A 23,923-nucleotide genomic window follows, 5' to 3' on the forward strand; every position below is an offset into this window, starting at 1 on the left:
ATTTGGGAAATCTGGGTGAAGAATATAATGAAGTTTTTATACTATGTTTGCAACTTTTCTCCACACTTATTTCAAAATAAAAATGTTAATTTTAAAAAAAGAAACAAGCATAAGATCTATACAAAAAGAGTATGAAAATGGAGCAACTTCTTTTTAAAGGCACACAGTTACCTAGAAAAAAAAGTCCATTTAGAAAAATGTCAGCTTTTCCAAGCAAGAGTTTTTGACCACTCTGAGCAGAGAACCTCCAGTCTGCAAGCTATAGTGTACCCTTGGATTAATTTCACTGGCAGAAAATATGATGTTTCCCATATAAAATAATGTGCATGAACTTACACACACACATACACACACAAGCACGCACAGAAACTTTGTTTCTGCCTCTATAAACTCCTAGAATGACATAGACACCGTATCTTTTGCTTTAGTACAAGAGAGCCTTTGTAAAAAGGGAAAATGCACCTGGATCTCATTTCAAATTGGGACAATATGTTGGCAAAAGATCAAGAAAGGAGATTTATTGTTACACAAATCTTTCTATTCTTTGTGTGACAGTTTACTCTTAACTCCCCACACCCTGTGTGCACCTGTGACATCATTCACATTAAATGCTAACTGACAATCCCAGCTATAATCTGTTTCCTATAGTGCAGAAAACAGCTAGCTTCACCATCCCTTCTTGCTAACCAGCAGCTGGAAGATATTAGGTCACATGCTTGTGTTGACCAATGAAAAAGTAACAGAGACATTTTGAAGTGAAGAGACAAGCCTGTGAGCCAGTATCTTCCCATTTTTCATTAGTAAGAAGGAACAGTGAAGTTAGCTATTGGCAGAACATTGTAAATCAACTATACGTCGATTAAAAAAATAAAGTGTAAAAAAAAATTGTAGATATCTCAAAATATTGTTTATGCTGCTCATCACACTGACGTTATGACATTAGACCCACTTGCTAGATCTTGTTATTTAATGTGATAATTTTTAAAAACACCTCATGTATTACTGTATTAAATTTTTTTAATATTTGCATAACTGTATTTTAATATAATAGGATTCCTTTACAATAGTATGCATTTTACTTTATGCATTTAAGAACATCATTCTTAGGAGGGGTTCCATAGATGCCACTAGACTGTCAATAGGGCCCTTGACGCTACAAATGTTGTAAAGCCTTTCATGCTTCACTCAGAGACTTGGCAATCAGGATTCTCTAGTAAGAAATTTTCTCCTTGAGCATTTTGTAGCAACCAGAGCCAACTTCTAGCAATATGTCCTTGATGATAACATAAAATATTTCTCATATATCAAGTAACTAATTCTTTCCTACTGGTAGCCTTCCTGGGTTTATCAAAGGATAGCTGACAAGTTTCCCATCTTTTTGATCAAAGGATTCCTGTGGTTGTTTTTCCATGTTTCACTAGTTGCCTAGTTAGTGCAAGCTCTCATCCAAAAGCCTCTTATTTTGATAATTAGAATACTAAGCTAATTTACCTATATTATTTTTATGTAGCCTTATGGAGGCACTGACACATGAGTAAACAAGTAGAATCTGGCTTCCTGGTATAAGAAAGAAAGAGAGAAAGGAAGGAAGGAAGGAAGGAAGGAAGGAAGGAAGGAAGGAGAAAGGGAGGGGGGATAAATTAGGAGTATGGAATTAACAGATACACACTACTATACATAAAATAGATAATCAACAAGGATTTACTGTATAACACAGGAAACAATATTCAATATCTTATAATAACCTATAATGGAAAGTAATCTGAAAAAGTTATATATGTACACATATATATATAAAACTGAATCACTTCGCTGTATACCTGAAACTAACACAAAATTGTAAATCAACTATACTTCAATTAAAAAAGGGAAAGACAGAAAAAGACGTAGGAAAGTAAACACATTCATCTCTAATACACTCATTTTCAAGTAATACTAAAAGTAAATATCCCTGTTGAACATTAGTATATAATTTCTTTATCCCAAAATCTAACCTAGTGTTTTAACCAACAATGTTGCAAATTCTGTTTTTGCCCGAGTTATGTTACCAAGTATAGTAACTTCTATGATGATTAGAAAAACAACAAACATCCAAGCACACCCTCCCACAAACCTAAGAAAAACCCATGCCAGAGGCATAAGGCAAAGGGTGAATAACCGTAAACCTGATCATTTCTCTGGTGGATTAGCAGGAACTCTGATGCCGAAGGGAACAAGACCAATTCAAAAGGGTTTTTGCTGAATAGAAAGAAGTTTTAATGCCGAAGTGAGATTACCCATGGTCAAATTACCACAAAATTCAAAATCTTTTGTAAATCTGCTTGCCTATTTTTAGTTGGCATGTGAGTTGCATGCATTTGTGTGAACTGTGGTTATATACATCAGGCACAGAGTAGAGAAATAAGGTTTACATATTTCAAAGCACACCACAGCAAAAATAAGTTATTTTTTACATTCAGATTCCTTCCTTCAACTTTGCCTGCTTAAATCTCACCCCAGCCCTATTCCCACAGGCTAAGGATTTCCCCTAGCCCCTCCTCTTGTTTTCAAATGAGCTAGCTCTTCCCTTCTCCTTCCATGAGGCTGCTATTCTTAATACTTGTATGTTATCTTCTTACTTGTCATGGTCACTTTTATCCTCATCATCTGTTCTCTCTCATCTTTCCTGCTTACCTTCCCTACATTTGCCTTTTCTTCCCCTTATATCATGCTCTCAGCAAATTATCCCATCTCCCTATAACTAACTACCTGGCAGATGTTCTTTCTGGATACTGTTTTGAGGAGTTAGTTAGCTCTAGGATCCGAACTATCCTGGAAAGCTGCAGCTTGTATATTTAGCAAGAGTGGGCCCATCCCCTAATCACACACACATATACACGCACACATGCTTCATCATGGACCCAGTGCGTCTTCAGTATATGTATGTTTAGCCATCAGTACCATACTAATCACAGAGAGACATCAAGGTAACCCGCAGTTTTCCACACCTCCCTACTGCCTATAGCACAGGGCTAAAACACAGACAGAACATAAAACAAAACCAAGAAAATATTTTAGCTGTACTGGGCACGATCTGGCAACACACAATAATTTTTTTTTAAATATTAGGTTTTCTTTTTACACAATAATTTTATGAGCATGAAGTATAAGTAGTATCAAAGCCATTCGTAGTTAGGATCTTGCTCTAAAAATTCAGAGTGCTCTCCATGTCAATGAAGTGAAATTGTGTAAGCTGAGGTTTCTGCTGGTCACATCAATGTTTAACACCTGTTGGGAACCAAAGAAAAAGCATTGGGCATCTGGTGATTGAAGTTTACTGCAGTCAAGCAAATCAGATACAAGCCAGTGGTCCATACACACTTTCACAAGTCCTTGCCTAGCTTCCAGACTGCCCTCAGATTTTCAGGTGAGAAGGGTATTTCTTAATCCCTTAGAGTACAAAAATCATTCAGTATGTAGGGAAAAGACGACAAGACCCTAAATAATGAAATACACAACCACTGCAGAGAAACAACTGCGCAAATTGGAGAAAATGTCCTCGGAGCCCTCCTTTTATTGCCTGCTTCTCCTCTTCCCTTATGGCACCAGTAAGAGTCTGATATTTCAGTGTTTTTTTCTAGGCAAATACTTTCCATAAAGTTTCACCGCATGTGCGGTAGTTAGCTTGTCTGTCAGCAACAAAATTGGGCAAAATCCTTTATAAGCTCTTGGTCGAGTTGGGGAAGTTGGTTAACAAGAAAACCACAAAAATGAGGAAACAAGTAAAAAATACAAAGTGAAGGAAAACTTTCATTTCAGGCTTTGTAATCAGGAAGGATTATGAAAAAAGAAAGTTCTGAAAAAAGCAAGAAGTAAGCACACAAGGGAAGAGCCCATTTACCATGAGGCTAGGTACTGGAACCACAACACTGCATTAAATCCAAGGTGCAGATTTTTCACATATTTAACATTCATGAAATCAGAATGTGTCTTACAATCAACAGGCTTGGAATTACTGTGAACAAGTAGCCCTCCTGACAACGGTTTGTACACGTGTGAACTTCATTGCTTCTACTGGTGTTACGAATGGATGGACTGTAAACCACTTAAGAATCATTTTAGAAAGGAATATGTACCTTGGCTGACAGTAACATCAAAAAAATATGCTACGATGAAAACTTGTATAAAGGATCTTAGTGGCTTTGGAGTAAATTGCATAGACAGCAGGGAAAGAATTTTTATGAAATGATGTATCACCAACACCTTTGATAGTTCAGAGGAAATATCTTAACCAATTCGGGCCACATATTTTTCTTCTAAATAATAATAAATCAAATAAAATAATTTAAAATATTTACCTAGAAATTTAAATAATAAAAGAAAAACTTAAATGATATAAAACAGTTAAGATATTTCTAATATTTCTTCACATTTAGATTTTCCCTCTCCTAAATTACCTTGATGCAGATTTATCAATGTCCATGTATCTCCACCCAACATTTTCCTCTGTAGTATCACAGTAAAATGATAAAAATCTTTGGTTAAAGAAATTTTGTAAAGCTTTCCATATTTTTAAAATAGAAGTTTTAAGTGATAGGAAAGCATAGAATCATATTTTTGTAAGACTTTTTCTTTCTTTGTGGCACGGGAAATAAAGGAGCAAATTTTAACTGACGGTGTCTTATAATTGATAAAATATGGTAGTTCAACCTGTTTGAGATGTAGATGTCTGAGGCAAAGACAAAGTTTTACATAGGTTTGCAGACAAGAAGACGTACATGACAAGTAAGGATCCAGACCATCAGTTCCAAATGATAATAAACCCTGAATTTTCCCTTCATCTCCGTGCTGTCCTCTCTGACACACGGAACACACAGGGATTCGGGAAGGGCTTTGCAGGAGAGGGTATCATCTGGAAGGGAAGCAGGAAGGAACTGCCCTAGGTAGCTTAGGGTTGGGAAATACCATTTGGACTTTTCACTGGTCACAAACCTGTGTTGTAGAGTTGTAGGAGAAGGTGGGTGTTATAACCATGCCGCTCACAGAGATGCTGACACCGGAAACGGAGACACTGCCCACTCCCCAGATCTCAATGTAGCCCAGTTTCAAAGGGTTTGTATCGCTGATGTATTTGTTGAAAATTACATGACTGTGCATTGTATTCTGTCAATTGGAGATAAAAGAAACCAGAGGGGGGAAAATAGCAAAATTTGTTCAAATTTTTCACTACCTCTTTTTAGGCACAAATGTAGACCATGAAGTGAGATAACTTAAGAGCCCCCCCGTCTTGTGACCTTGGATAGTGAGACCATGATTTTAGCATTCTGTCTCCTATTGTCAACTACCATCCAAATCTGCATTGGTTAAGCACTGGCAGGGTCTCTAGAATCATCCCAACTCTGAGAAGACAAAGAATCTCAGCTATCAGGAATCTTATATTCCACATGTGGGGAAGTCACAAAATATGCTGACCATTCCAAGGTGACATAGGAACAAGGGCTAGGAAACATCGAAACAGCCTGTCCATCTGTGCTTGGTGAACTGGAATAAGCTACTGATGAAATATGAATGGGCTTAATCACAGAAGACTTCCGGGGAGCATATTATATCTCTATCTGAAGTCTAGAGGATGGGGAAGTTGCAAATTAGTAAGATGAAGAGTGAAGGAATTCTAGGTGGATTTATGTCATGATTCCCAGCATCTTAGTAAGCTAGTAGAACTCTATCTTCTTCCTTCACAGTCCCAGTCACATTCACCTGGCTGACAGAAAAGCGGGCCAGGTAGTAGAGTCCTTTCCCATAGGTATCTGCAAACAAAGAACAAAGTAAGCATGATCTGGAACATGCTCTAGAATTCTAATCGCTTACCTGGTTACCTTGGTTGAGAAAGTAGGGATGATTTTTGTTTGGGTTTTTTATCTTATTTTTCTTCTTTACAGAGTTCCGTTTTGGGAGATTTAGCCAGACTCTGGCTCCAACCTCAGTTTACACAAAATGTTTGAAGTGAGTGTATACAGCTGCCTCTGTCTAAGAGAGTCGCCTCATATAGTATAGTTTTCTAACACCACACTTAGTCCACTTCTCTTTCTTGTGGTCTGTGATTCCCAACATCTTGGCAGTCACCTCGGAATCTCCAGACTCCTTCTGCTAGAGACGCACATATCTGCACACACGTGCATGCACACCACATCACAAACACCAAGGCTGGTGTGTAATTGGTCAGTTTATCTTGAGAGGTCTTAGGCAATTTTTTAAATGCCATCTCCAGAGAATAGACTTCTTTGTCCTTTATCCTTAATTTATGCCGCAGGTCCAGGGAGAATATCCTTAAAGGTGGACAAGCCAGAGCTTTGTTACAGGTACTCCCGCCCCACACCCTACCTCGGTGGCTTTCTCACTCTTCCCCATACACTTGCCTCTTTCTAAGTTGCTGGTCACTCGGTCAGAAGGCATTGGCTATCCTCTAGAGCTGTGCTGTCTGAGATAGTAGCCACTAGCCAAACACAGCTATTTAAATTTAACTTAATTACAATTAAATAAAATTTAAACTCCAGTTGCTCAGATGCACTTGTCATGTTTCAAGTGCTCAATAGTCACATATGCCTACTTGCTAGCGTACTGGACAACACAGATATAGAACATTTCCATCACTGCAGAAAGTTCCATTGGGTATCACTGGGCCTAGAAATTACTAATGGTGCTTGAGACATCCTCCTGAGAGGTTACTAATTCCTGTAAACTCCTAATGGAAGATTCCCCCCAATAAATAGCACAGCTGATAGAGGCATTGCCTCTCTTACTGGGACATGTAATTAGGGAATGTGCCCTTGAACATAAACCAGATATGGAAGTATAGCTCAGTTGGCTACAAAGCAACTCCCCCTACGGCTCCTATACTGCTGTTTTCCACAGTGGATTAGGACAGCTGGATAACGGTGAGAGATTCAGAGTTAAGCTTCATATGCATGAGGCACAAGGATCATGTATTATACACTTAAAAGTAACAAATGGCTACATTTAAAAGTGCACGATTGTCTTAACACAGAAAAGGAAATAGCAGCCCTATAAGGTATCCAGGAACCTAGCCAATGGTATTGACATGAATGAATCCGAGGTGGCCCTTACTCACCAATGCTTTGCCCATCATCCCAGAAGAGCCAACCTTCAGCAGTCCCCTCATCATCCAAGGCAACCTTGAAGCCTGTGAATTTCTGACGGCTGCAGTGACGGAGGAAAGAGACTTTGGGTAAAAACAAAGCCACAGCCACAAACCCAGCTTCTTCATAAAAACATAAAGGAAGTGCTTCATGATATAAAGACTGGGTACTGGGATTCCGGAGACGTGGGATCTAGTTCTAGTTCTGTCTCCATAAGCTCTATGACTTCATGTCAGGAATGAATGAATCAATCAAAGGGAATTCTCCTTTAAGGCTGTATAAGCTCATAGGAGATCTACAACCTCTACAAAAAGCTACAAGCAAACTCACTGGCTTCCTTCCTTTCTCCACTGTGAGGAAAAGCCTAGTGCTTCAATCTTTCTTCTTTCATGACCTAATGTCCACATGTACAGTGAGTTCTGTTTACAGATGTCCTAAGTTCTTCAGTTTTCAACAGAATTGTTGCAATAAAATGAGTAGGGCTCCAAGAATTTTAGTCTGACATCAGACATACATGGATTTTAGTCCCTGCTCAACTCCTTACTAACTGTGTGACTCTGAGTTAATCACTTAGCCTCCTGAAGCCTCTCTTTGCTAATCTGAAAAATGGGGATGATAACAGTACTTACACCATAGGGCTTATCTTTCCTTTTGTTAGGAAAAATAGATAATCTCCAAATAGAAATCTCCATGTTAGTACAGTTCTAGGCACAGAGCAAGCATTCACTTGCTGTCGGCTATTATCAATTATTATATAGGTCTAGAATACATAGGCTATATATTAGGTCTAGAATTTTAAAATCTCGCATGTAAGGGATCTCAGCCTCAGTTGCCATATGGCTTACACAATTTTTCAGCCGTAATTTTCTTAGCAAAGAGTCAATTATGATCCAATCTTTTAAAACTAGCATGAACCATGGTTGCTCCCTGTTTGACTTCCACCTCAAATGTCACTAATGAGACCTAATAGCACACCCACTTAGATCTAAAATAGCTGTTAATTAAGAATTGTTCAGAGTACAGAATCCAAAAAAAGGTTAAAATGCAAACAAGTAAGCAAACAAGCAAGCAAAACTGTTTAGTAAAAGTGCTCTGGGGCCTGAGGGTGCGGTTTACAGATTGGTGGGCTTCACAAGGACCTGGGCTGCCTGGCGTGGAAGGGAGAAACGTGACGCCCTCCCTCACCTTAAGTGGGTGTTCTGTGCAGGCTCTTGCCAGGGCAGGATGTAGCCCCCACGGACATGAAGATTAATGTGGTCAAGAGGCGCTGGCAAGGTCTTCCACTCTCCCCGGGCTTGAATGTCCACACCCTGTGGGCCAGAAGAAGGTGATGGAGAGAACACATCTGCCCGAATGATGCATTTACCAGACATCTTGTCCATGCTCGGAACCTGCTGCCTGTTCAGGACCTGTTATCACACTTTTCCACACTCGCCCAGCTGCTCTACGGGATCGAGAGCTGCTGCCAGGGCATCATGTCAGGGTCTCTTGTCTTTGGGGGCTTCTGCTGTACACACCCCATGAGATCACAGCTGCCTCTCACCCTACCCTTACCCCATATCCTGTTTCTGCGTAGGAAGCACTGCTAGAGGAGGCTGAGCGAGCCTTCTTTCTTTCTGTTCGGCTCCCGATTCACTCCCCCAAAGACACGTTCCCTTTGTTTTGTCCCCTCTCCGCCTCCGTCTCCCTCCACTGCCCCCCACCCCACCCTCACTAACACCTTTGACTCCTACTTGACAGAAATAATTAAAGTGAACTGCCTTACTTCACAAATCCTTATCTTTAACTCATTACATCTTCCTTTATGTTTCACATCTTGATCTTGCCTGTGACAGGGAGAAGCATCTCTCACCCCAGGCCATAAACCTCGATTCCTAAGAAACCGTCCTCCCACACGTTCTCAGCCTAGAGCAAGGCTTCTCGAATTCAGCACTGTGGACGTTCTGGGCCAGATAACCCTGTGCTGTGGGCACTGTTCTGTGCTTCCTAGACGTTAACCGGTGTCCATCCACTAGATGGACAAATTTTTATCAGCAAAGATATATAACAGGTTGTTAATGGGGGTTAGCTTTAGAAGGGGGACCAAGGACTGGGAGACAGGGAGAATAGTGAATTTTACTTTCCGTTTTCCCTTTTCCAATATTTGAATTTTTACCCGTGGAGGGATTTTTACTTTGCTAATTTTTTGGCACCCCATCTGTCTTTCAGGGTACCTTTCCAGTCCATATTCCTCTGATGTCTTCCATCCTTTAACCAGTATACTTGCATTTCTTCTTCCTCTAAATTTCTACACTATATTTTAATATTCCACAGTGTTCCTTATATCGAAGGATTTTTTTTTTTTTTTTTGGTTCACGGGCCTCTCACTGTTGTGGCCTCTCCTGTTGCGGAGCACAGGCTCCGGACGCGCAGGCTCAGCGGTCATGGCTCATGGGCCCAGCCGCTCCGCGGCATGTGGGATCTTCCCAGACCGGGGCACAAACCCGTGTCCCTTGCATCGGCAGGTGGACTCTCAACCACTGCGCCACCAGGGAAGCCCTCGAATGATTTTTTAATTTTTATTTTATATTGGAGTATAGTTAATTAATAATGTTTTGTTAGTTTCAGGTATACAGCAAAGAGATTCAGTTATACAAATACATGTATCTATTCCTTTTCCAAATTCTTTTCCCATTTAGGTTATTACAGAGTATTAAGCAGAGTTCCCTGTGTTATACAGTAGGCTCCTTAACTTGTTCCTTTTCACATGACCAGATGGTGAAATAGGTCTCATACACTTTGTGTATCCTCTAGAATAGGGATTAACAAATTTCACCTTTAAAGGGTCAGATAGGATATATTTTACACTTTGTGGGCCAGATAGCCTCTGATGAAACTACTCAAAACTACTTGATTCTAATTAAACATCAAAATTTTATATTTTTCTAAATGGCTTGTTTCATCAACATTTGGCTTCCTATGTTTTGTTTTGTCTCAAAAAGAAACAAAAAAAGTTGAAAGACTCAATCAAAGCTATTTTCTATTTAAAGGGAACACTCTTGCACTGTTGGTGAGAATTTAAATTGACACAGCCACTATGGAGAACAGTATGGAAGTTCTTTAAAAGACTAAAAATAGGGGCTTCCCTGGTGGCACAGTGGTTGAGAGTCCGCCTGCCGATGCAGGGGACACGGGTTCGTGACCCGGTCTGGGAAGATCCCACATGCCGCGGAGCAGCTGGGCCCATGAGCCATGGCTGTTGAGCCTGCGCGTCCGGAGCCTGTGCTCCGCAACCGGAGAGGCCACAACAGTGAGAGGACGGCGTATCTAAAACAAACAAACAAACAAAAACTAAAAATAGAACTACCATACGACCCAGCAATCCCACTACTGGGCATGTACCCTGCGGAAACCATAATTCAAAAAGAGTCATGTACCACAATGTTCATTGCAGCTCTATTTACAATAGCCAGGACATGGAAGCAACCTCAGTGTCCATCAACAGATGAATGGATAAAGAAGATGTGGCACATATATACAATGGAATATTACTCAGCCATAAAAGGAAATGAAATTGAGTTATTTGTAGTTAGGTGGATGGACCCAGAGTTTGTCATACAGAGTGAAGTAAGTCAGAAAGTGAAAAACAAATACCATATGCTAACACATATATATGGAATCTAAAAAACAAACAAACAAAAATGGTCATGAAGAACCTAGGGGCAAGACGGGAATAAAGACGCAGACCTACTAGGGAATGGACTTGAGGATATGCGGAGGGGGAAGGGTAAGCTGGGACAAAGTGAGAGAGTGGCATGGACATATATACACTACCAAATGCAAAATAAGATAGCTAGTGGGAAGCAGCCGCAGAGCACAGGGAGATCAGCTCAGTGCTTTGTGACCACCTAGAGGGGTGGGATAGGGAGGGTGGGATGGAGGGAGACACAAGAGGGAAGTGATATGGGGATATATGTATAACTGATTCACTTTGTTATAAAGCAGAAACTAACATACCATTGTAAAGCAATTATACTCCAATAAAGATGTTAAAAAAAAAAGCTATTTTCTATTTAAAAGCCATGTATAAAACCAGCAATTCCAGGAAACTTTTCTCTTCTTTGATAGCCCTCACACTTCACTTTCTTTTATATGGTATATATAATTATGTACATATGTATTAGTGTTTATAACATGCAAATATTAGCTCCAGATTAGATGGTGAACTCCATAGGGAAACTTTTCCAGTATATACCACACCCAGAGCTCAGTAAGGTGGTTTGCACCTGGACAAGGTTGGGACGAGAGTGAGATGTGTCAGGTGCCTAGGATGCACCATTTAAGAAGGCACTTACTCTCAGCGTCCTGCAAACACAGGGGCCGCCTTAAAAAGGAGCGTCTCCTTAAACCGTGTGCCCTAGGCACCTTACTTGCTTCACCCTGGCCCTGGCCCCGCACCCAGGAGCCTCAGTGTACTCAGAGTGACTGCCTGTTAGTGACTAAGCCAGTCAACATGCAAACTCAGGACAAAGGCTTCACTCACTTAAAGGAAGTTGGCTGCTCCCTCCCAGAAAGCCCTCGCTGGGAAGCACAGCGCAGTCTTAACCTACTGCCAACCAGAGGACAGATCCAGCTCAGGAAAAAAGGGCGTGTCAGGGAGGACTCAGGGCTCCATAAGACAGAGAAGAAAAGGAACAAAATTTCCATTGTCCTTGCAGGGTTTTCACCCAGTCCCACTACAAATGGCTTGGCTGAAAGGGCCCAGAGCACGCTCTGCCTCTTGTCCTCCTGCTGTTATCCTTTTGCTGTATTTCTAGTTTGCTGCTTTGCTCTGCTCAGAAAAGTCAGGAGAGGAGGACGCTACCTACGATTGTTCCTCAAGAATCAAACTCTGGATTTCCCTGGTGCTCCAGTGGTTAAGAATCCACCTGCCGGGCTTCCCAGGTGGTGCAGTGGTTGAGAGTCCACCTGCCGGTGCAGGGGACGCGGGTTCGTGCCCTGGTCCAGGAAGATCCCACATGCCGCGGAGCGGCTGGGCCTGTGAGCTATGGCCGCTGAGCCTGCGCATCCGGAGCCTGTGCTCCACAACGGGAGAGGCCACAACAGTGGGAGGCCCGCGTACAGAAAAAAAAAAAAAAGAATCCACCTGCCAATGCAGGGGACACAGGTTCAATCCCTGGCCTGGGAAGATCCAACATGCCATGGAGCAACTAAACCTGTGAGCCACAACTACTGAGCCTGTGCTCTAGAGCCCTCAAGCCACAACTACTGAGCCTGCATGCCACAACTACTGAAGCCCGTGTGCCTAGAGCCCGTGCTCCACAACAAAAGAAGCCACCGCAATACGAAGCCCACACACCGCAACGAAGAGTAGCCCCCACTCGCCGCAACTAGAGAAAGCCTGTGCGCAGCAATGAAGACCCAATGCAGTCAAAAATGAATTAAATTAATAAACTTATTAAAAACAAATCAAACTCTGACTTGTCTGTGTCCCTGCAAAAGAACACTGCTTGTACCAATTTACATTCCTACCAACAGTGTAGGAGGGTTCCGTTTTCTCCACATCCTCTCCAGCATTTATTGTTTGTAGATTTTTTGAGGATGGCCATTCTGACTGGTGTGAGGTGATACCTCATTGTAGTTTTGATTTGCATTTCTCTAGTAATTGGTACAGCCACTATGGAAAACAGTATGGGGGTTTCTTAAGAAACTAAAAATAGAACTACCATATGACCAGGAATCCCACTCCTAGGCATACACAAAAGAAAACCATAATTCGGAAGGATACATGAACCCCAATGTTCACTGCAGCACTATTCACAATAGCCAGGACACAGAAGCAACCTAAATGTCCATCAACGGAGGAATGGATAAAGAAGATGTGGTACATATATACAGTGGAATGTTACTCCATCATAAAAAAGAACAAAATAATGCCATTTGCAGCAACATGGATGGACCTAGAGATTGTCATACTGAGTGAAGTAAGTCAGACAGAGAAAGACAAATATATGATATCGCTTATATGTGGAGTCTAAAAAAAGGCTACAAATTAACTGATCTACAAAACAGAAACAGAGTTACAGATGTAGAAAATAAACTTTTGGTTATCAGGGGGTAAGGGAGAGGAGCGATAAATTGGAAGATTGGAATTGACATAAATACACTACTATATATACAATAGAAAACTAATAAGGACCTACTGTATAGCACAGGGAACTCTACTCAATACTCTGTAATGGCCTATATGGGAAAAGAATCTAAAAAAGAGTGGATATATGTATATGTATAACTGACTCACTTTGCCGTACACCTGAAACTAACACAACATTATAAATCAACTGTACTCCAATAAAAATTAAAAAAAAAAAAGAAAGAACACTGCTTGAAGCTTCTGTGAAAGACTGTTTTCCCAACTTAGTCTCTGGGGTTCAGACTAGCCCAGAAAAGTCATATGACAGAGAAGGCTGTGTTCCTTCCCCATTTCTAAACGCATTTGCGTCACACCAGCTCACAAAAGTCAGGCCTTATACCTCTGTGTACATTTTACATACTGCCTAGGGCCTTGCTTACCTTAGGACTAAGTACATTTAACAACTCCTCTTTGGGCATCTATGCTATAAAAGAAGGTATTATGTAAAAAGACAGAGGGGAAAAGGCTCCTAATACTTATGAACTTCCAGTCTAGCAGGGAGAATATAAACAAAAACCATAGCTTCCAGCACAACTTCAAGCATTTACCAGTGTCCGCCATTTTACACCACTGTGAATAGTGGTGGTATGAGGAAAGATAAAAACTAACACATAAAGAACACCCACAAAAAGCCAGGCACTACAGCAGATGCCTTCACACATTTCAGAACAATTCTGTGAGGGAAGCGGTCTTTCCCCACGTGGAGGTGAGAAAAATGAGGCTACAAGGTTAAAAGTGACATGTCCAAGACACGTTGTAGTGGGTTACGGAGCCAGAATTTGACCTGAGGTCTGTCAGCTTCTAAAGCCTGTGCATGCTATCATTTCCCCAGGTTGCATAGAAACAATCAGAAAAACTTACCGTGTAGTAATCATACCAGCGGGCTCTAGGGAAATATGCAGTGACATTTCTGGCGTTCTAAAATTAAACAACAAAAAAAACAAGGCATGAGCAGTAGGCTCAGCTCTCTAGGGCAGAGTAACCATTTGCATAGTAAAGGGGTCAAAACAACGTAGTGGCCTTGGACCCACAGGCCTCTTCTCTCTAGAGGTCACCAGTGTTGGGAAAGGCTCCCTTCTCTGATCCCTTCTCAAACTGGGGAGATCTGCCTAACCAAAAATGGTGGCTTCTGTAAAACCCTTTGGGATCCGGGACTTAAGGGGGGAAAAAAAATCATCATTTACTTATAGACTTATCCCATACCCTCTCTAAAGAGACAAACTGAGGCTGGGCCTAGAGCAGAAAAAAAAATTGTAGGTTTACCGCACCAATACTTCAGAAATTATGATTAGTGCAGTAAGTTTTGGAGAAGATCCGGTTAACTGTTACTTTAATCAGAAGCCTAATCATTGATAAATGAAGTAAAGAAAGGGCTGCCTGAGGACCTCTTTTGGAGGAAGGGAAGAGCTAGCCAGCAACAAAAGTATACACATTGCTACAAACAATCCTTCTGAAAAGTTTTGCTTTAATGGTGATAGAGGATAGCAAGGATTTCCTTATAGTACTGTCCCCACCTGACTCATACTCCTTCTTTCAGTTAAAGAAGAAATGATTATATCTTCAAATATATCAAAGGGTTTTTTGCTTCTTGATTATCCAATGAATCAGAATTCATTATACTGATTTTAAAGATGAGGGAGCTGAGGACCAGAACACCTAAGTAATGAACTTCAGCTCAGAGGGAGAGGAAGAGACAGAGGTAGAATAAGAAACCACATCTCAGGACCCCATCAGATGAGGCCTCTTCTCTTCGACTAGTCACCGGCCTCATAGCTGGGATCCTCTATTCGTCAGAGGCCTCCATACTCACAGGCTCCAGGACAGGGCTGACCAGGAAGGCTGGGCCCAGAAGGAACTGACTGTCTACATCCCAGGTCACCTGGTCTGACACAAACCTGGAGAGGGAAACCAAGGTACCACAGTTAGGACCCCTACAGGACTCCAGATGGAGGCCTTGAAGAAACTCCTCAAGTTCAGACCCAAGTTGGAAAGCCAGCCGCATCCTATGCCATCCTTTATTCTTTCCCTAGGTCAACCTTAATTAGACACATGCTCACTTTCTACATGTCATGTTCTTCAAACCCCAGAAATGGTTGGATTTAGACACGTTCTCACCTATCAATGTCTCCACACGTTTCTTAACCACAGCACATTTTAACACAAGAATGGTCTCCATTCCTCAGATATCCCCCTGGATTCGTGACCTGAGCTACTATAAGGGATACGCAGGTCTTTACAGGCCCAAATTAGAAAGAAATTATTCTGTGTTGTACTGTATATCATTTTGAAATTTTTCAAAAAAAATCAGTAGTCTTTTACCAAAGATCTAAGGTGTGACTGACACCATGCTAAAATGAGTCATAACGTACGGTCTGTGCCTAGAGAGCTTTTGGCAAAGGCAGTCATGCCTTTAATTTGGAAGAATTGTTTTCTTCAACTGCCACCATATAGAATAAAATTATCACTTAGTCTTTGGTATCCTCGCTATACACTCACTCATGGAGAAGAGGCCGCACGACAGTGCTGCCCTCCGTGTTGGCCCTGTGCATCAGGGTGTACAGATATGGCAACAGGGTGTATCTGGTCTGCAGGACACTTCTGGAGATATTCACAAAGGTAGAATCCCAGGACACAGGATCTTGCCTCTAAGGAGAAAAAAAAATGTTCAGGGCTCAACTTAGGGGACCTGGGGGACGTAAGGAGATTACTGAACATTTATTCCAAATGAAGATCAAACAAAGCTAAACCAACGATGACTATAGATGAGACTCAAAGAATATTTTTAATAGACCAAAAGAGGTCACTGAAGCTTTCCCAGGACAGTTGAAAAAATTCCCCATAAGAAATGGGGGATGGGGTATATATTTGGTACAGTGCCCAAACTGAAAGAATACTGATTCATTGAAACATGAGGATTTTTTCATGTACTTGTTGGCTATTTGTATATCTTCTTTGGAAAAATGTCTATTCAGTTCCTCTGCCCATTTTTAAATCAGATTTTTTTTTTTTTGCTATTGAGTTGTATGAGTGCCTTATATATTTTAGATATTAACCCTTTATCAGATACATAGTTTGCAAGTATTTTCTCCCAGTCTGTGGGTTGTCTTTTCATTTTGTTGATTCCATGCAGAAGCTTTTTAGTGTGATGTAGTCCCACTTTTTAAATTTTGCTTCTGTTCTTTGTGCTTTTGGTGTCATATCAAAAAAAAAAATTGCCAAGAACAATGTCATGTAGATTTTTCCCTATGTTTTCTTCTAGGAGTTTTATGGTTTCAGGTCTTAATCCATTTTGAGTTAATTTTTTGTGAGTGTGGTAAGATTTGAGTTATTTTTGTGAGTGTGCCTGTGATTATCTAATTTTACCAACATCATGCATTAAAGAGACTATATTTTCTCCACAGAGTATTTTTGGCTCTCTTGTCAAATATTAGTTGACAGTACATGCAAAGGTTTATTTCTGGGCTCTGATTCTGTTCCATTGGTCTATTAGTCTATTTTTTTATGCCAATATCATACTGTTTTGATTACTAGACCATGTAGTTTTGATTATTATAGCTTTGTAATATAGTTTGAAATCAGGAGGCCTGATGCCTCTCGCTTTGTTCTTTCTCAGGACTGCTTTAGCTGTCTGTGGTCTTTTGTAATTCCATAAAACTTTTAGGATTTTTTTTCTATTTCCGTGAAAAATCACATTAGAATTTTGATTGGAATTACATTGACTTCATAGATGGTTTTAGTATGGACATTTTAACAATGTTAATTCTTCTGTTCCATGAACACAAAATATTTTTCCACTTGTTTCTTTCATCAATGTCTTACAGTTTTCAGTGTACAGATCTTTCACCTTCTTGGTTAAGTTTATTGCTAAGTACTTTATTGTGTTCTGATGCTATTGTGAACGGGATTGTTTTCTTTATTCCTTTTTCAGATATTTCACTGTTAGTGTATAGAAAGGCAATTGATTTCTGTATGTTGATTTTATATTGTGCAACTTCACTGAATTCATTGATTAGTTTCTAATAGTTTTTTTGTGACATCTTTAGGATTTTCTGTATATAAGATCATATAAACTGTAAACAGAGACCATTTTACTTCTTCCCTTCTGATTTGAATGCTTTTTTTTTTCTCATCTGATGGCTCTGACTAGGACTTCCAGTACTATGTTGAATAGGAGTAGTGAGAGTGGGAACCCTTGTCTTTGTCCTGATCTTAAGAGAAAAAGCTTTCAACTTTTCACTGTTGAGTATAATATTAGCTGTGAGCTTGTCATATACGGCCTTTATTATGTTGAGGTACATTCCTTCTATACTCAATTTGTTGAGAGTTTTTAATCATGAAAGGATGTTGTATTTGTCAAGTATTTTTTGTTCCTGCACCTATTAAGATGATCATATGACTTTTATCTTTTATTCTATTAATGTGGTATATCACATGATTTGCATATATTGAACCATCCTTGCATCCCACAGTTAAACCCCACTTGATCATGATGCATCATTCTTTCAGTGTGCTGTCAAATTCATTGTAGTAATATTCTGTTAAAACTTTTTCGAACTATATTCATCAGGGATATTGGCCTCTTTTTCTTTCCTTGTAGTATATTGGCCCCTTTTTCTTTTCTTGTAGTGTCCTTATCTGCTTATGTATCAGGGTAATGTTGTTCTTGTAAAATTAGTTTGGCAGTGTTCCCAAACCTTTAATTTTTTGGAGGTGAGAAGTATTGGCATTAATTCTTTTTAAAATGTTTTACAGACTTCACCAGGGAAACCAGCTGGTCCTGGGCTCTTCTTTGTTGGGAGACTTTGATTACTGATCTCCTTACTCATTACTGGTCTGTTCAGATTTTCTAGCTCTTCATAATTCAGTCTTGGTAGGTTCATGTTTCTAGAAATTTATCCATTTCAACCAGGTTGTCCAATTTGTCAGTATATAATTGTTCATAGTAGTCTCCTATGATCTTTTATATTTCTGTGGTATCAGTTATAATGTCTCCTTTTTCATTTACAATTTTATTTATATTTGAGCTTCCTCTGTTTTTGTCTTAAGAAATCTAGCTAAAGGGTTGTCAATTTTGTTTATCTTTTCAAAGAACCAGCTCTTAGTTTCATTGATCTATTTTATTTATTTCTGCTCTGATCTTTGTTATTTCCATTCTTCTGCTAACTTTGGGCTTAGTTTGTTTATCTTTTGCTAGCTCCTTGAGGTGTAAAGTTAGGCTGCTTATTTGATATCTTTCCTTTTTCTATAAACTTCCCTCTTAGGACTTGGAATGGTAGTTATCAGGGGCTGGGAGGTGAGAGAAATGGGGAGATGTTGGTCAAAGAGTAAAAACTTCTTGTTATAAATTAAATATTTCTGGCGATATAATGTACAGCATGGTGTCCATAGTTAACAATACTGTATTATACACTTGAAAGTTGCTAAGAGCGTAGATATTAAATGTTCTTACAACAAAAAAGAAATGGTAATTATGTGACATGACGGAGGTGTTAACTGACCCTACTGTGATAATCATTTCACAATATATAAGTATATCAAATTTAAAAAAAGAAACATGGGGGTTTAACGGTTTTGAAGATGTCCTTGGGGAATACAGACTACATTACTTGTAGTTCAAAAAGGGAGTCTGTGTTCCTGGTGACACAGAACTTTTGAGCTCTGAGCTCAATGTCCTACCCTGGCCCCAATGCTGTTGTGGTTCCTCGAGAAGGGGTAAAAGGCCCCCAGCTGCATCCAGCGAGCACACATTTCATATTCAGCATCTTGAAAGAATCCACAAATATCTGCTCCTGTCTGAAACAGGGTAGAATAAAATGGGCCCGTTAATGATTTCTGAAAGATATCACCATCTGCTTGGGGATTAGGAGTAATCCAAAGGACACTTACAAAGGATATGCCAAAGAGGCTAAACTCCATCATGCCTGCAACGAGAACCACAGCTGTGTCAGACAAGGCACTCATGACCTGCCTCCTCTTCCCTCCTTGGAGAAGCCTTGATTGAAGACCCCAACTCCTCTCCTCTCCCAGCAGCCCACACACCAATGATAGATTTCCTCAGCTGGTCCCACGCGGCCGTGTTGTCACCCAGCCAGTGTCCTCCCCAGCGGCCAGAAGAAGGAAAAGTGGAGCGAGTGATGACGATCCCTCGCTGTCCCGTCACCTCCTGCACAGCTCTGCTCGGAGGGGAACAAGGGGGTGATTTAGGGCACAGCAGGTGAGGAAAGGCCACAGACCTTCTCCTCCCAGAGCTCCTGAGCCTAGGGCATGGTGACAAAATATCTCCTGTGTCACAGAAGGGAATATGGAAATCTAAGCCATGAGGTTCCTCACTGACTGACTCCATATGATGGTGATAATATTAAAAGTTGTGTCTTTACATTGTGTTTTATAGTGTTTCATATAAAAAAACCCTTCACAATGTAATAAACTCACCAGATCACCTAAAAATAATAGGTAATCACTAAATTTTGCTATTTATTTACTCAATACTTAGTTTTATATATTTGGGAAAGAAGAAGATGAATTCCTTTATAAGGCTTTCCTTAGGATACTTCTTATTAAGCATGGAATGAGCACACAAAATGGGACAGTGATAATTAAGTAGAACACCAGTTGGCTACCCAACAAGAGGGACAAAAATAAATTCTAATAGAGATGAGTCACTTTTGAAAAAAAGGAAAGAGGTATCCAGTCCTCTGTGTTCCCTTACAACAAGTAAAGTTATTATAGCATCATCCACGCTGCGTGATGTCTTATGTCTCCACGTGTATTTCCTCCACTAGGACTATTAGTCTCTTACTTAAATAAGGACCACGCCTTATTTAAATCTGTCTTGCTAACTAGGATCACAGGGTCTGGCTCCATGCTCATGAGTCTTTAATAAATGAGAATTGCGACAGAGCTGTAATTAAAGTCTTCTTAACTCTTGGAAGAGGGAATGAAAGGACGAGCAGTGTAGCTTCATCAGTCCCTGGCTGTCCCTGCAGGCTGGCCCGACTGGAGAAGGCAGTTGATGACTCACTCGTACGTGGGTCTGGTCTGGGCCCACCCGTACAGGCTGTGCACGTCGTAGTGCCGCACCGGGGAGCCGTCAGGCAGGAGCTGCTGGCTCTCCATGCACAGGGTCTTGCTGCTCAGGCCCCTGTCCCTGGACTCCAAATCTGAGGAGAAAGATCTAGTGATGTGAAATCCACCCCTGCCTGATCCTGTTTATCCTTGACCTCTCCTCATGGGATCGGACTCTGGATCATAAGACTAACTTGACCCCTGCATGGGTCCCTCTCCTCCCCAGGGGCATGGAAACATGCACGGCTCTGAGCTACAATGGCACTCGCAGGTGTTTTCAACATCCAGGGCCCCGGAGGGTTCCCCGGGAGAAAGCAGGGGCATGGGGAAGAACGCAGTTGTCAAACACTTACTGAGTGACAGGCTCCAACCTAGGCTTTTAACATGTATGTTATTTTATGTCATTCTTATCATAGTTCTATGGAGAAGATATCATTATCTTCCTTTAACAGTTTAAAAAACTGAGATTAGAAAACAGCAAGTAATCTGCTAAAGGTCACACAATTATACTCATAGAGAGTATAATTTCCGGAGCCAAGATATGAACACAAATACAACGCCAAAGTCATTGACTCCATGATAAGGTGAGGCCATTACTTTCCACCCACTGGTGACACAAGAAATTCCTGTGGAGGGATTAACATGAGCCTGAAGAAGTAAGACACCTAGCTGTGGGATCCTTCGGAGACATCACCACAGTTAAGTGTTTTTTGAAAAAAATTTGAGAAACTTACCCAAAGGGGCCAATAACTTGCCCACACCCAACTGGGTAAAGCTCTTGGAGTGTGTTTGTCTTTGGTCCCCCCAAAACCAGAGTGTCAGTCAGGATGTCCCTGAACATCAGGATAAATGTCTGGCTGCTGGACTCTTGCAGCTCATTCCCTGCAGCCATGGCACTGCCAGTAGAGGAGGCCAAGGGTCCTTACGTGGCATGTAGGGAGGGTGGTTCAGACAGGCATCCTTGCAGCCTGGAGGGACTGCCCCACTCACGAAGTTTGCCGGTTCATTCATATCCTAGAAATGTCCAACACAGGAATACTTTACTTTTAAAAAGAATTATATACTGTTAACTCGGAGACAAGGAAGCAGAGAATAATTGTTCACCATCCAGTAATTCCACAGATACCAGCCCAGGGAGATTCATCAAATCCAGCTTGAAAAAGATCAATTAAGCCCTACAGAATGACTGGCTGGTGGATTTGAAAAAAAATTCTCACTCAGGGTGTGAGGCAGGCTCAGTTCCAAGGAATTCCTGGTAATCAGCTTGGAATTCTACAGCAAGAACTTCAGACAAGGTACAAGGTATGAGGAGTATCAGAATGGTCCACTCCAGATTGGAGGAACTGCAGTCTGATATGTCCAAAGTCTTTCTTGGATGACTATTACCCCTTTTGATTAAAGGTCAGTAATACATACACTTAGGCACACAGAGATAGAAACACACCTATCCCCATGTACACAGACACAAACACACACACTTACAATCCATATGCCATCAAACTTCAAGCTCTTCTCTGGATCCCGTGGATTGGTGTACATTTCTCTCAACTCCCTTTTCCACCATGTGATGGTTGAATTACGGAAAAAGTCTGGGAAGGCCACATAAGCTCGGTATTGCTGTAAAAAGTAAATACAATTTATTTGTCCCGAACAAATATATTAGACAGAAAACAGGCATTTCCTAAAAGCTTAACTCATGCAAAGCCTATACTGTGTGGTGATAGTTAATCCAAAGTTATGAGCTTAAGTAATGTTCTTAGCTTATTTGAAATACAATGAGCTCAAAGAACAGAAATGAGCACAAATGAGACACCTTCTTATCATTTGGGAAGCACCCACGGACTGTTTTCCTCTTTGTATCAACATGAATGGTAGCCATCAACACCCTGAACTCACTTTTTCCATCGTTAGATACCCACCCCTCAACTTCTGTCCTGAGCACTCCTCAAAGACAAAGCATGAGCCAGGGAGACTGCAGCTTGAAAGGGGCAGACAGCAGATGCATTGTCAACAGGTTGTAAAGAAACATCCAGCTGATCCTCTCCTATCTCATTCCCAATAGGAAGAAAGGGTGAGAGGTAAGACTGCATTTTATTACATAAGACTATCTAACTAATATGTATCTGGGTTTTCTATGGTTTCAGAATCACTTGAAAAGTGCAGTTGTGTGTCAACTAAATTGGGAGGACTTGAAGAGGAAGTTTCAACTCCCCTTTCTCTTATCTTCTTCAAATAATAAAAACTGTCTTTATTTTAACCTGGAAAATGGACCCAAGGTATAACTCCTGAGCTATAGCCCCTTTGAGAGCAAGGCCCTTGTTGACCTTTGTATTCCCCAACCATGCTTAGCTTAGTAGCTGACATAAGATAAATGTTTAGAGCATAATTGTAAATTCACACCACTTAGCAACAGCAAATATTCTTACATTTCTATATAGCTACGATGCTTGTTATGGAGCTTTATGGTCCTCTGTATGTCTCAGGAAATTGGCTCCTCTGTGTTCATCAGTGCATTTCAAGAGTTAAAAAGCTAAATAATACTGGTGGCAAAAGTGTGGGTGGGGAGGAAACAACAGAAAAAGGACTTGGTCTAGGGCACCTCCAGTACCTAAACATGATAGGCAAAAGGCAAGTGGAATCCAAATGTCTAGAAAAAAGGCCAAAAAGAACACAAAGAAAACACCAGAAATGGATTAGTGTACAGGGATCCAGCTCACAGAGAACTTCTGAGGTAGTGAGCCACACGACTGAGCATCTCGTGAAAGGGAGGCATGCCAAGGTTGCATTTTTGTTAGAAAATGGAGGTAGAAACATGGACCCAACAAAATAGAACCTTTCACCAGAAACAGAGAGCTCCAGCTCAGGCAGGGTTAGAAACATGGGGTAGAGGAGGGAAGTGGAGAATTGGAATAAACAGAGTCAATACCAGCCGTGTCCAAGTGATAACTGAATCCCAAATACAAGTGAGAAACTTGACTATGATTTATTAACCCCACTAAAAGGTGCTCTGACCCTTACCCATGAAATTAAAAATGTTCTGCTGTTCTCCAAGGTACTGGCTCTGCCTCACTCCTGTCTGCATTCCACTTTTGCCTCATTGCTTCTGTCCTCACTTTCCCTAGTCCTCAATTCATGATGTACCCACTTGCATGTCTGGTCCCAGGATTACTTACCACAATCCATTGTGTGCTACCAAGATGCAATTCCTAGGCTCCATGCCAGGCTTACTGTATTAAACATCTAAGCTTCAGATCCAGTGGCCTCAGGCCCACTAATCTCATCAAGTGGGTCTTATTAATATAAATAGTTAAAATCATTCTATCTATTGAGAATATCTTATGTGCTACCTAACAAACATTGCGACCCCCTAATGAAGTATTTCTCATCAGGGGCACAATTGGCATTTAGGGCAGGAGAATTCTTGGTGGAAAATCCCCTGCAATTGGGCAACCCTGGTCACTGCCTACAAAATGTCACTTGGTGCTCCCCTTGCAATAATCAAAACTGTCCCACAGATTTCCAAATGCCCTCAAGGTGGCAGTATTGCCTC

The 23,923-nt window shown here is 40.9% G+C and overlaps 1 protein-coding gene across 1 annotated transcript in view; it reads right to left on the reverse strand.

The window, feature by feature from the left end:
- Nucleotides 1-1,805: 1,805 nt before the first annotated feature.
- LOC132524507 (maltase-glucoamylase-like) overlaps nt 1,806-23,923 on the reverse strand; it is a 78,101-nt gene continuing 55,983 nt past the window's right edge. Inside the window, exons 34-48 of the mRNA XM_060156509.1 lie at nt 21,856-21,990; nt 21,300-21,387; nt 20,330-20,468; nt 19,348-19,481; nt 19,195-19,229; nt 18,985-19,101; nt 15,805-15,953; nt 15,119-15,203; nt 14,170-14,226; nt 8,322-8,446; nt 7,109-7,197; nt 5,737-5,786; nt 4,972-5,142; nt 3,120-3,267; nt 1,806-3,081 (exon numbers count right to left, since the gene is read on the reverse strand). Coding sequence (XP_060012492.1) covers nt 3,193-3,267; nt 4,972-5,142; nt 5,737-5,786; nt 7,109-7,197; nt 8,322-8,446; nt 14,170-14,226; nt 15,119-15,203; nt 15,805-15,953; nt 18,985-19,101; nt 19,195-19,229; nt 19,348-19,481; nt 20,330-20,468; nt 21,300-21,387; nt 21,856-21,990 — 1,449 coding nt within the window. The 3' untranslated portion in view covers nt 1,806-3,081; nt 3,120-3,192. The remainder of the gene's footprint in view (nt 3,082-3,119; nt 3,268-4,971; nt 5,143-5,736; nt 5,787-7,108; nt 7,198-8,321; nt 8,447-14,169; nt 14,227-15,118; nt 15,204-15,804; nt 15,954-18,984; nt 19,102-19,194; nt 19,230-19,347; nt 19,482-20,329; nt 20,469-21,299; nt 21,388-21,855; nt 21,991-23,923) is intronic.

Source organism: Lagenorhynchus albirostris, chromosome 8 (assembly GCF_949774975.1).
Source record: "Lagenorhynchus albirostris chromosome 8, mLagAlb1.1, whole genome shotgun sequence".
Classification (NCBI taxonomy): Eukaryota; Metazoa; Chordata; class Mammalia; order Artiodactyla; family Delphinidae; genus Lagenorhynchus; species Lagenorhynchus albirostris.